This window comes from Etheostoma cragini, chromosome 19 (genome assembly GCF_013103735.1).
Source record: "Etheostoma cragini isolate CJK2018 chromosome 19, CSU_Ecrag_1.0, whole genome shotgun sequence".
NCBI classification, from domain to species: Eukaryota; Metazoa; Chordata; class Actinopteri; order Perciformes; family Percidae; genus Etheostoma; species Etheostoma cragini.
The window spans coordinates 12,410,571-12,424,306 of record NC_048425.1 but is presented as its reverse complement, the minus strand read 5'-3'; the positions used below and the strand labels follow the sequence as shown (position 1 = coordinate 12,424,306).

The 13,736-nt window shown below is 41.5% G+C and overlaps 2 protein-coding genes across 2 annotated transcripts in view; one reads left to right on the top strand and one right to left on the bottom strand.

Annotated features, from left to right (window-relative positions):
• Positions 1-2,679: 2,679 nt before the first annotated feature.
• batf2 (basic leucine zipper ATF-like transcription factor 2) lies at positions 2,680-11,355 on the bottom strand. Its single transcript, XM_034856971.1, has 3 exons — positions 10,684-11,355; positions 9,283-9,402; positions 2,680-6,210 (listed from the first exon to the last, which is right to left on the bottom strand). Exons 1-3 carry the CDS (start codon positions 10,765-10,767, stop codon positions 5,104-5,106), a joined length of 1,311 nt encoding a protein of 436 aa, XP_034712862.1. The 5' UTR covers positions 10,768-11,355; the 3' UTR covers positions 2,680-5,103.
• A 1,358-nt stretch (positions 11,356-12,713) lies between these two features.
• The window catches only part of arl2 (ADP-ribosylation factor-like 2), a 2,759-nt gene continuing 1,736 nt past the window's right edge, over positions 12,714-13,736 (top strand). Inside the window, exons 1-2 of the mRNA XM_034856970.1 lie at positions 12,714-12,955; positions 13,296-13,406. Of these exons, the coding sequence (XP_034712861.1) occupies positions 12,891-12,955; positions 13,296-13,406 (176 nt within the window). The 5' untranslated portion in view covers positions 12,714-12,890. The remainder of the gene's footprint in view (positions 12,956-13,295; positions 13,407-13,736) is intronic.

Sequence of the window (13,736 nt, the reverse complement as noted above, 5' to 3'; positions counted from 1 at the left end):
TCACTCTGACAGTCTTGCCACTGGTTCCTTAGCCCAAAGGTGGTGCAAGGAGAGAGAGAGAGAGAGAGAGAGGAGTGAGGCTCCTCAATGCGGATGACGCTATAGGATGGATTTATTTATTTATTTGCATTTATTTATGTGGCCTGGCTTCGCCTCTTACACCCGGTTCCTTTTAAACAGATGCGTCATTAGTGCTCTGCGCTCCTCTGCTGCCACTGCATCACATCTGCCAAACCTCTGGCCGCGGTCTCATCCGGTTAGGAAATATTCGCTTCCATTCTCCAGCGGCGCACCGCTTTCTGTCTGACTCCCCCCCCGATTCCTCTCCTCCCTTTCCCCATTTTTCTCGCTTCCTCTTTAAGGTGAGCGCGCGCCCGTGTATGTGCTTTGATTGCGCGTGCACGCGGGGTTGTAGTTGGCTACGAAGATCAAGTCCCTTCCATTGTTCTTGCGTTCACTAAGCCACTTGTTCTGTCTCGTATGCGCGCACGCTCGCGCACTCCAAAGCGCAATTATCCATTCGTCTCCCTCGCAAAGTCCCACCTCTGCTGGCAGTGGGTGAGTTTGGGTTTGGGCTGCTAGACCTGAACCCTCCTTACCGCTTTCCTCACCATAAAACAACTCTCCGGCCTTATATTCACTACGGGGGCGTGCGTAATACCACGCGCCTGCTCCCCTTCTCTCTCCTGGATCCCACCTCCTCCCCCTCCTCTATGTTGTTGTGTCGCAGATGAGCTCAGCCGGTTACCTTATGGGGGGGGGGGGGGGGGGGGGGGGGGGGGGGGGGGGGGGGGGGGGGGGGGGGGGGGGGTAGTCTGGTAAGTGGCTGGGAGCGCTGCTGATCTGCATTTGCTGGATGTTGATTCTGGCCATTCTCTAGTCTCCATAACTCTATTGCATTGTAGGCGACTCTATTACAACTGGGAGATAATCTATCAAACATCTTCTCCAGTCTACATTCAATCTGGTCACATTTGTTTAAATTAATAATTAAGGATACTAAAAGAGGCTCCGTGAGGCTACAGTGCTTTGAGCAAAATGCTAACATGCTCACAATGATAATGCTAACACGTTGGAGCCTCTTAGTTTGGCATGTTAGTGTGCTACCATTTCCTAATTAGCACAGTACACAAAGTACAGCTGAGGCTGCAGATGTCATCGGCTCTGAAAGTTGTTGGTCATAAACCAAAGTATTAGACAAATTAAGAGAAGAGGATCACCAAAGTTATTACAATTCTTCCTGAGGGAAGGAGGAAGGTCAGTAATGGCAAACCATCCTACAGTTCTGAAGACTTTTTCACTCAAAAGCACATGCCAAACTGATGGTGGCACAAAAAAAAAAAAAAAAAAGTCAGGGGATCACTCAACATCTCATGACAATCCATCCAATGGGTGTTTATTGAGATATTTCAATCTGTCCTTCAAATCACACGTTAAAAGTATATGTAACAAAGTTGGACTTCAGATTTGTCAGACAATCACTTAGCTTTAAAACTGATAGATTTATGAATGCCGTGATTATCTCGCAATTTACATCTTGTTTTACCAGCTGGGCCCAGGCTAACAAATCCACAAGGAAGCCACTTGGAACTCTAAAAAAACATACTCTCAAAGTTCTAGATCGGAAACGGTTATCACAGATGGCAAATTTTAAATACACACAGACTTTTAAGTTTGGATAATCTGATTAAATACAGTAACCTTTGTATGGTCTATGAGATATTGCAGAACACTGCTCCGCCCCCACTAAGGACATACTGTATATTGCTCTAATGTTACTAGAGGCACCCCAAGAGGGGATTGTACCATTCCCCGTTGAAGAAGGGCTTTTGATCAGTCAGCATTCTCTGTAACAACATCTAAAATCTGGAATACATCGTCATTACTTCTCTTATCGGCCTTTTACTGGTCAGCTGAATAACTGACTTATTGATAACACCTATGTGCATATTCAGTTGCTGACTGCCTGCAGATCGTCGTGTTTTCTCACTTGCTGTCTGATGTGTTGGGTTTGTTACCTGTTGTTGTTGTGCATCGCGCCTGTCTGAATGTTGGTCTGTGTTCATTTTATTGTATTTTAGTTTTCAGGTTGTCATTTTAAAAGTGGCCAAGGACAACAAATGAAACTCGGGTTCATATACAGTAACTTTGCATTTGATTTGAATAATGAGCGTTGTCGCTGTCAACAAACACACAAAAAAAAATGAATAAAATGAGTGTGAACCAAGGTGGCTGACGTTGCATCGCAGAGCCACTTAAATGGACAAAATGGTGTATACATAAGCCATAATCTGCAATAATGATGTCCCATTTACAGCAGTGTACAATCTACTACAACGTTGACCAACTCTTGTTGAATGTCAATGTCATGGCCACATAACATTTATGTTAAAATGCTGAAATGTAGTGCAACACTTGCATTTGTAGAAAAGAAAAGAATCCTCAGGTCCACAAAGTAAGTCCTGTCAGTCATACAGCAACATCGGTCTAAAGGTTGCTTACATTCAAGGGGGTTTTATTGCTTAATTAATTTAACTTTAACTTAATTTGTAAGAAAAGTAATGGTTATTTGTTCTTTCAAAAGTTACGCAGCTTCACTTTAATTGTAGATAGAGGATACTGTTTGACATACAGTATAGGACTGAATTGTTAATTGATAAAAAGTGAAATAACACGTTATATTAAAATGTTTTTATTTGTAATTAACTTTTCTATTGCAACCACTATTGCAGCATAAATATATTATTCTAATGCATGATAAATACAAAATAATCACAAGTCATACACCTCACAAGGCTTAATCAAAAACATCTGTGCGGAGCACACACACACTATATATCCTATACCTGCAGATATATCACAATCAGAAATACTTTATTGATCCTTTGGGGAATCAATCAAGTATTAGTAAAAGTTTATATAAAAGCAGAGTAATCGAGATAAATCATCATTTAAAAAACTAAAATCGTCATTTCAATACAATCAATGTGCTCAAGCTTAGCTTTGTTTCACCTAACTTCAAAAAATAATACAATCTACTCCTAATTTCTTACCGGCAGCTGTTCCTATACAGCAGACTGGAGCAGCCCCATGGTTCTCTTACTGACCGTTACAGGGGGAGGAAGTCAAATAGAAGAATTTCTCTCATTTGAGTCACTTGAAATACACACAATAAGGGAATTATTAATCACACAACAAATATTATCATCATAGGTTTAGACCCACAGTGGTGGGCCATTACAGATTGAGTTGACTGTCCATGTAATCATGGCTGGATTTAACCACTAGGGGGCGCAGGGCAAAAATCAGCTGAGAGCTCCTATCAACCCTCTGGGGTTATTTAGTTAAAGAGATACTTTACCAATATTCAACTACCTTTGTATCAATATATTGTTGGTAGGATGGGTGTAAATTAACTATGGTACACCTCCCTCCATCTGACCAGTGGCCAGATCTCCCTTCTTACTGGCTCCTGGCCAGAGGGTCTGTGGCTTTAGACTGAACTCCTGCATACGGACACTAAGAGTATAGAAGCAGATCTCGAGATGCAGCTGCCAAACTCAAAATAAACTGCCAATTGTAAAACTAGGCAGCACAGATTGATTATAAACCAATGTTTCCTTACTTTATTGCCTATTTCTTGCCTTAAATTTTTTCAGAAACATATTTCAGCCAACAGTTTAACTGTTATACAAGATTGTGCGTACCAGCCGGCCCCTATTCTGTGTCAATACTGACACGCTGGATGAGTTCGAATTATGTCACCCACCAGTGCATGCTGGTAGTTGCAGGCTTTCTTTAGAGCGAAAGGGAATATCAAATCTTTGTTTGTTTTTTCTGGTCATGTAGCACCAATTACAAAAAGGTTTTTGACCATTATTAGCTTTTTATCAAATTACCACAAACCAACAGACACACATTCAGTGGGCACTGAGGGTGAGGGGCCCCACAGTTGGAGAGATCCACCATTGCAAGCCAAGCCTGGTAAAATACATAAATTACTAATGCTCATATAGTAGCATAATTACATTAAGTAGAAATAGTGTAGACTATTATATGAAGTGAAGAAAAAAGGACATCAATCTAATACATCATCTGAAATGTTGAAAAATAAATAATTGTAACTTTAAGAAAAAACAAAAAAAATTAACAAAATCAGTGGAATGAGTGTCTTTTAAATTAGCGGTAAAATACACAGGCCTGTGTGAGGAGTGTCTGTGCGTTTTGATTATGTATTTTAAAAAGAAGAAGAAAGTTTCGTGGCATTAAATCATAATGGCCATAACAAGCAGCTGGGTCATGGCTGTGTGGTTAACTCTGGCGCTTCACACTGCGACTCCAACCACAGATGGCATTTTTCAAAGTAAGTGAGTACCCCACCCTTCTCTGAAATTACAAGTCAACTATTAATGTTGAGTCATTTTATATTTTGGCATCTAATCTCTGGATTCGAGAAGGGATTACAGGGACCTATCGGATTTATTCAAGATGAAAAACTGCTGGATTTCATTGCATAGTTTGGTTTGTTTACATTTGATTTACAGGGGCTTGTAAGCTATGGACTCGCAAGAAGCTCATTTACTGTTCAGAGTTTTGGTGAGTGGTGCTGTGGTGGGTATGCACAGGTCTCCAGCAAAGTCGGAGATTTTAACAGCGGTAGGAAAGAAGTAAAAAAAATAAAAAAATCTGACTCCAAATCTTGAAACTTTAGCTGGGTGTTTGGTAACGGTCAGCGCTCTTTGCCGTTATTAATGAGGAACGCTCGCTTTGAGGAGCTTTAACAATTTTAAGAAAAGAACTTGAAAGACATTTACCAGCATCTGACCAAAAATATGCTATAGGTTGCATTGTGGGAAATGTAGGATCTAACCTAGGGACTAAAAGCTGAGATAGCTCTGCATGTGCTGCATTGGGTTTGACCATTTCGACAGTCGTTTTGGCCGTTTTTCTTATTCTTTTTTCCATACAGATGTTAGATGTACACATCTGTCTGTCTTCTTGCTGTAGCTGCTCAACAGAGTTTGATTAAACTACTAAAAATACATATATATTGAAAAGGAACATTCTGGCAAAAGAAAGCTGGTCTTTGTTTGCAATGTAGTGCTACTGGTGAACAGTTGCATTTAGTATCCAATCATTGACCTCCAGGAGCTCAGACAGGGAGAGATCTCTTGAGATATCCCCTAGTTGTGGCAGCAAGGACGGAGGTTGAGAGAGAGGTCCATCAAAGATGCCGGAGGTAGTCTGAGGCACATAAAGGGGACTCGGGACAGTGAGCAGGGAAAGCAGAGGCGCAGGATTGAGTGAGACCTGTTGGCTATAACTTGGCTTTGAAGCAAAAGCAGAGTCAGGAGGCGGCGCTGAGAGGGACTGAAGAGCAGGATCTTGAATAGTGGGTGAACTTGAATCCACAGGTATTCTGCTGAACTGACATGGATGAAGCTGGGGCACATCCATGGAACAACCTTGCGCTACCAGACCTGTGTTTTCTGCCCCTAAATGGGAATAAGATGGCACTACAGTAGATGAATCAATTAAAAAAGTGTCCTGTGTCATCAAAAAGGCGTCCAGTGCACCCGAATGACGTAGAGAGAAACCGGCATTTGATGACATTGCGGAGCTTTCATTGATGATCCTTTGTCCGGATTGAGGCTGAGCAGCAGCAGTGAGAGAAGTGGAGGGTACAGGGTCTGAAACAACACTGGTGCAGACAGTCGGAATGTTTGTCTGCCTTGACGTGATGAGAGAAGGAGGATCTTGGCTAAACAAAGAGTTAGGAGCCGGGACCGCAGAGAAGGATGCAGAGTAAGGAGGCGTTGCAGAGCTAGAGGTAGTGCAGAGTTCATGAGACGAGCCCCTGGGTGAGGCTAATGTCGTGGTTGTTGGAGGAGTAGCCGCTGAAGATGAGCGATGTGTGCCACAGGTTTGAAGGCCAAGGCTATGGGTTGAGGAGGTAGAGTGTGTAGGGGCAGCAGCAAAAGTGGAGCCTGAGGCCTGGGGAGGGATAGCAGGAGGGTTGGGGCCGGCCTGACCGTTGGCCCTGGGGGAAACCGAGAGGCAGGTTGTAGAGCTGGAGCTGGAAGTGGACTCTTTGCGGCGGCAAAAAGGCTTGTGGCGCTCCAGAGTCGTCGTATAAAGGTGAAAGTCTTTTTTCAATGCGGCAATCTCCTTCTTAAGGGCTGAATTTGAACGCTCCAGACACTGGAGCTCCTTAAGAGAAGAGGGGGAAGGGAAACAGGAATACAGGGTACGACAGATAAGGGAGGTAGAAAAAAGAGAGAGGGACAAACGTTAATGGGAGGTTAGGTCAGATCTATGTTTATTATCCCTAAGAGTGGAACGTATTAGCCATAAAAACTGATTACAGACATACATCAAAAGACATCCCACTCACACACATACTGTAATATCACACCCGGCCTGCTGTAATAAAACACCACCGCTAAGCAACACTAGTGATGCTCTTCTGTAAGCTGTAAAAAACGTCGGAACCTCAAAGGAGAACTGAAATATTGCTCTTAAGCGACACTACTGCAAGTATTGCAAGTTCTGCATGAAAGCAGAGGGTGGAGAGAGCAAAACATGTGATTCCATGCAGACCAATGCAGAGTGGGTAAGTTTCATTTGTAAAATAAAGAGTCAAAAAATTGGTTAGGTTTTCCTATTTGGAGTTTCTAGAATTGTTTTTTCCCAGTTTATCAATCAGCTAATCTCATTAAGCTTCAACGTAGCCTAAAAAACATTATCCTCCACAGTAGGGGTTTTATTGAGATATGGTGTTATATTGATTCTTTGGACAATGATAGCGTATTTACTGATATCGGAAAGTCTGCCACAGCACAAATTTGTTTGATCAGGGCCCTGGAGTTTTTTATCGCAAGATTAACGGTTTTTTGGGTCTAGAAAACCTTGAAGTTTTTTTTCCTCACATGTTGTTGCAACAACTGGTAACGTTAGAAAAACCACAACCCCTACCGGATCTACCTAGACCGGAAACACAACAACAGGCATGCCGCGAACAGGTCGTTTGGGCTTGCAAGCCGACCAAAGAGTTGTAACGTTACGTTTTGAGTGGATGGCTAGCGCGAGACACTAAATTGGACGGCGATAAGATTCTAGATGGAAAGTTTCCTTTTTAGAAGTTGCCAAATGGTTGCACTGACAAGACCAGGTGATCTGGGTATTTAGTCGTTGTGAACTGAGCTATCATCACAGCACGTCCAGTCTCTAATACCACCATGTTATTTTCAATAAAAAAACATTTGCACAAACCAAGCCGATCCACTTCTCCATGTTGATGGGAAATGAAAATGGGACAAAAAGTATCTGAAGTATCTGAAGTCTCTTTTATATAGACCTTAGTGGTCCCTAATACTGCATCTGAAGTCTCTTTTATATAGACCTTAGTGGTCCCCTAATACTGTATCTAAAGTCTATTTATATAGACCTTAGTGGTCCCCTAATACTGTATCTGAAGTCTCTTTTATATAGACCTTAGTGGTCTCCTAATACTGTATCTGAAGTCTATTTATATAGACCTTAGTGGTCCCCTAATACCGTATCTGAAGTTTCTTTTATATAGACCTTAGTGGTCCCCTAATACTGTATCTGAAGTCTCTTTTATATAGACCTTAGTGGTCCCCTAATACTGTATCTGAAGTCTCTTTTATATAGACCTTAGTGGTTCCCTAATACTGTATCTGAAGTCTCTTTCCCAAAATTCAGCCATGGTGCAGAATTACAGCCACTGGAGCCAGTCCCACAATGAGCTTTCCTTAGTATGTGCTTGACCCTTATGAGGTCATAAGGGGCCAGATTCCAGAATGGCCCATCTGAGTTTTCATTTTCTCAAAGGCAGACCAGGATACCATTAAATGAAAAACTAACTTTTAAATTTTTTAATAAAACAAATAAATATAAAGTGGGAATTTCCAAATCAATGTACTGCGAGTACAGACTTGAATAATACTGAGAAGAACGGCGCTTCCCTTCAGAAGGATTACATGTCTCCTATATACAGAGGTCACAGTCAAAGTAGCAGTGCTATGCAGCTGTCTGTCACGTGTGCTGACCCTTTAAACCATGAACTGCTGACACCGACTCAGTATTTTATATAGGGTCAAACTGGTTTGTGGTAGAGATCTTAAAAATGAATCTGTAGGAGCAGAACTGAAAGAGAAGAGAGAAAGAGAGAGAGAGAGAGAAAGTGAAAGTATGGACACCCCTTCCACATAAAAGACACACACACCCATTCATAAATTCGGTAAAATCATACTTCTCCAACCAGTTCCAACAGGTAAACTGTACAACAGCCAACTGTCTAGGTAATTAGTGTCAAAGAGAAATATCTTCAACCATGTGGTTATGTGCAGGACACTGAACTACAGGCTTGGATTTCATATAGTCATATGAACAGTCATAACAGATTTTATAGGTGTGTATGTATTGTGACGTAATAATGGCCTGAAAGTAATAAATCATGCGAATGATGATGATAACCGATACCGCTATCATATCCGTAGAGTAGTGCTATCAGTTGTGTCATCAACACTCTGCAAGAGAGAATACGTGTTTTTCTCAAAATGTCCAAATATTCTTTTAGCTTCATTTTTACTCTTACGCCCGAGAAACAAAATATACTGAGAATTTGTGGGGAATCTTATTAATAATGACGACACAAACATTTCAATATAAAACCAAACTACAGTATCCACCGGAAAATGCAGAGCTCTGACCTTCAACAACGGGTTTGCTTTTTTCAGTGACTGTAGATCTTGTTGGATCTAATTAAATCTGATTTCAAAATAAATATCTCCATAAATACTTTTCAACAGTGCACGTTATGATGATTCTGAGTCAGGACATCTTTTGCTTCATTGAACCAGATTAAATGAAAATCATCATCCAATCAGCAAGTTGGCTCGCTGCCCATAGTGAGTGTGTGTGTGTGTATGTGTGTCTGTGTGTGTGTGTGTGTGGGGGGTGGGTGTCACAACCTGAGGAATTTGCACCTCAGGAAAGGGTGTGTGTGTGTGTGTGTCAGAAAGGAAAGGGAGGGCCAATGGGGAGGGCAAACCAGAGGGAGTGAAAGCCCTTCTCCTAAAGCAGAGTATTTACAAGAAACCGCTTTGACTATGTGTTGACATATTACACAAGACACACACCACTAGTCACACAGTCTGTGTGTGTGTGTGGGGGGGGCTGAAAAGGAGACCGAAAGTCACTGTGTGATGGTGTAAGGAACAAGGGGAGAGCAAACATAAGGGAACGAATGTTTCAAACCTCATGAAGCTCGTCTGCTCTCTCGGTTTGTTTCCTCCGGCTCTTTCTCGCGGCGTTTCTGTTCTTCTCTTGTCTTTTCCTTCCTCTGTTTCCCGTCTGTTGTCCCTCTCCTTCTCTCTCCTGTAAAGATGAATGCAAAAGAGACGGTTAGCCACGCTCGTCAAGGTTAAATTACAGTATATTATAAGTCTGAGTGTGTTTTCAAGTGCAGAACACTCTGTTGGGCATCCCCAACTTCCATTTAAGGAATCTCTTCTGAGGGGACATTAAAGGCTTTTTGATATTGCATGATGTTTTAGAGGACGCCGTAGTTCCTTAGGTCATGAGACAAACCTATCACATGAAATCACATGTGGTCTTGTAATTTATAGCAGGAAGTTGGTCAGGTAGCTCACATTGCCCTTGACCAAATCGCAAATGCATATTATCTTTTTATTCTCTGCCAGGGAAAAATAAAACATGAGCTGGCAGATTTGTCTGGTTCCCGGGCTCAAATTCAGGGGCAGGGCATGGGCATAAAACGTCCAAAGCTTCCAAAGGTGCATCTAACGATTTCATCAATCACTGTGTTTGCCTCAAGTGGACCAAAAATTGAACCACAAGCACTAATTTTGTCTAGAACACATGTTAATCGGAAATCAGGCCATCTGCTCTGAAAGCCAGATTGCATTACATGGATTTGGCATTTGTCCCTTTTATCCAAGCAACATACATTAAGTAATTCAAATTTAACAGGAACAAGCGCCAGATGTCAATTTGGAGGTGCATTGCTCTCAGATAAAACAACGTAAAGTGTATTCTTTGCTACAGTAAAGAAAACTTTAAGTTTTTTTTTTTTTAAGAAATGAGATGTAGATATGTACACTTTTCCTTTAGCCATGTAAGAGCAAGGATGAACAAACTGACGGAGGCCAGTTTAATGTGACATAATATACAACCGGTGCCAACTATTCTAACAGCGCCATATATAATTATGTAAAAGTGATTCTTGTCTTAAATACTTGGAATTACAATGCAACTTTTTTTCTTTACAGCTTTTTAAAAACACTTTTAGATAATTGACTGCTTCTAAGTATTCCCGGTGCATGTTTGCCTCTTTTTGACAGTTGGGGGACAAAACACAAGGGGAGACAGACGTGGGATGTCCCCAGCTGTGTCTCGACCAGCAGGACACCCAAAGGCAATGCTCCTAGTCTTGATTGGTGAAAGTGATTTTATGATAATAACTTCATCTGTATAGCACTTTGAAAAAGAGTGCTATACGCTATAAAAGTGCTATAAAAGTGCTACCCTATATAAAATGAGATGATACGATGTGGTTATTGTCTGTTTTTGCATTCTGATTGAATGATTGATTGATTGCTTGCTTGACTGATTGATTAATAGATTATGAGTACTTACCGATCCAGCGGTGTTGCTCCAATTAGCAGACCACGAGCCAGAGCTGTTGGACTCATGCCCAGTGTCCATGAATAACGTAGACATCTGTCCCCCCCCCAGCACACCGGCTGGCCGGTTGGTTGTCTGTGTCCACCGGCAGCCCGGATCATCCGTGCTGCGCGTCCGCAGGTGAAATCGCTGCCATTTAAACTGTGACGTCGACGCGCACCCGGCGCGCCTCTGCACCTCGGGGTACACCTTGAATGACTCGTGTTCAAAGGTAAAGTACGGGCCGTGAAACAGGCAGTACTAGATTTCCGTGCAAACGAATGTGTGGTGCTTGATGACTTGTTGCTTCTGTAAATGTGCTCAGCCCGCGTGTCTGACGGCTGTAGGCGAACGAGGTTTGGAATCAGCCCGCCGGTGATGCAACATGATGCTGCGCTGCTTTCAGTTTCTCTTTCTTTTAAACTGACCCATTGCGAGGTAAGAGATGAGGGGGTCTGTGTTGCCTTCACTTGCAGTGTGTAAGTTTCAGTGTCCAAGTCTGTCACGGCACAAAAAGCGCTCCAAGCTGAAATGTTTGAAAGTTGACCCAGGGAAATAAGCAGTAGCTTTTTTAGTTTTTATTTTATTTTAAGAAGAGGAGAACCAAAAGGAAGCAGAATGAACAGAACAACTATATATTTTCCCCGCAATTACAGGTCAGGCTACTGCTTCTAGGTGTACATTTCTCTTATTCTTTCTATATTTTTATGCATATTTTGTCAGATCTCCCGCTAGTTAATAGGGGTGTTTTTATTCTACTGGGACTATTCTACTGATACTTTATAGTTTTCGTTGTATTACTGACATAGCACTTAAACGCATCATGAGACATGAATGGGAAAGACAGGAACAGCTCAGGGCTGAAGACCATATAAGGGCTGCAGCCCCTTCACGTGCACGGGACTTTTCAAGTGCTTCTGCCGAGAAATGAATGGCCGAACCTGCAGACAGCAGCCAACAGGGTTTACCGGTTCTCTCCAGGATATGATGTAACTTAAATCCAACAGTGAGATCTTTTTTTATCTTCACTATGCCAATGGCAAACTCGCTTCTTAACAAAACATGTTCAGGAGGACACCGATGAATGAGAAAACCCAGGAAAGGTTTTGGATTGCAGGATGTGTTTTGTGTTCTTTTTTTTTTTACAGAAATTATAATAGATCAATACTCGTTCATCTAAACATTGTTTTAATTTCTTTAAAAAATAAATAAATACGCAATGTTGTTGCAGCTTCTTGTGTGACAGTTATATTTTCCATTGGTCATTTCACACCCTGGAACTCAGTTTTGTGGAGCTCCCCACTGCTCCTCGCGGGGTTGCCCAGACAGAGGCCGTTAAAAGCTCCGGGAAAAGCCTTGTGTTGATATGCTTTTTACTTTTCCAAAGTCAGAAGGGAACTTTTCCCCGTTGCTTGACCGAATGTACGTGTTTTCTCTTGAAAATAGTGTCCAATGTATTGTATTCTCTGCATATTCATAAATTTAAGGTTTAATTATCATAGTATAAAGGATTGCACAATATAATGTAGATATAGTGTGTCCCCCGTCATCCTGCTACATACACCGAAATGTATAAACAGATGATGAATTAAATAGGAAATACTATACGACGCTAAAGAAATAAAATAAAATAAACCTAATATTTATAAGGAATACCGTTAGTACAGATATGTGCAGTAGATACAAAATAGCCATGTTTAATATCACTATAGTCTGAATATATAGTATAGTTTAAACTATAGTGAAAATAGAAATAGTTTTTATTTTTGGAAACACTGTATTATTTTGTAAACCAATTTTAACAAAGACAGGCAGAACCATAGACTGTATGTTTATTATTAATATTAACAGTCTATCGGGAGAACGTTCCTTCAGTAAAATACGTAATTCCCACAAGAGACACACAGGGGCGCCAAACGCCTGTACAGCATGGTCACGCCTTAAAATGACTCACTGACCAATCAACCAGCATCGATCGTCTGCAACAACCAATCAACGTTCGCGCTTTACCAACAGTCCAATTGGTGGCTGCGTCGCCCGCGTGGGATGGGCTCTAGCATTACACCGTCTTCCTGGTTCCCATTGCTGTTTATGAATGCTAAATATCTTTCATACAACAATATCAAACCAGTAAAAGTAGCCTATGCATTATAAATGCAGTTGAGATTAACACCGTCGCGATGGGTTTGCTGACGATTTTAAAGAAGATGAAGCAAAAGGAACGGGAGATGAGGCTGCTAATGTTGTATCCTACTTGTAAAGACTTACTAAAGTTAGCTTAGCTGGAAACAACAAAGCATGTCACGTTAGCAACGGCATTTTAACCATGATTTTAACTATGTCTGTGTCAATAACATAAAACCATTTAGCTGCGACTTATATCCGTGTTCGGTTAGATAAAAAAACTAAACATAAGCTGGTGTTCTTGTGAAATTTTCTTTGCGCATTGTGAGCTTCATGATGCTAACCTGCTAGCTAGCTGAACATATTCTGGTAACTCTGCAAACTCTGGGTGAATTAGAAACAGGTAATTATTTCACAATGAGGTATGTGTGAGAGTTTTGTCTTTAACCTGGCTCGTGCAGAGGTCTGGACAACGCTGGGAAGACGACCATCCTGAAGAAGTTTAATGGAGAAGACGTCAGCACCATCTCCCCGACGCTGGGCTTCAACATCAAAACACTGGAGCACCGAGGGTACGCGCGCACGTACACACAGCTACAGTGGTTAGAGGAAGTTTACATACCCATGCTCAAGCTGATTAAAAAGAGGAATGGAAAAACACTTTTTGAGATTGATCCAAAGGCCATAATTAAAATCCAAATCCAGTGTCTAAGGACACCAATTTTCTTTGTGAATGAATAAGTATTGTAAATGTATAAATGTTCTTCCGTAAAATACAGGGGGCATAAATACACCTCCTATGTTAAATTCCCATAGAGGCAGGCACATTTTTTATTTTTAAAGGTCAGTTATTTCATGGTACTATGCATCCTGACAAAGTTCCCTTGGCCGTCGGAATTAAA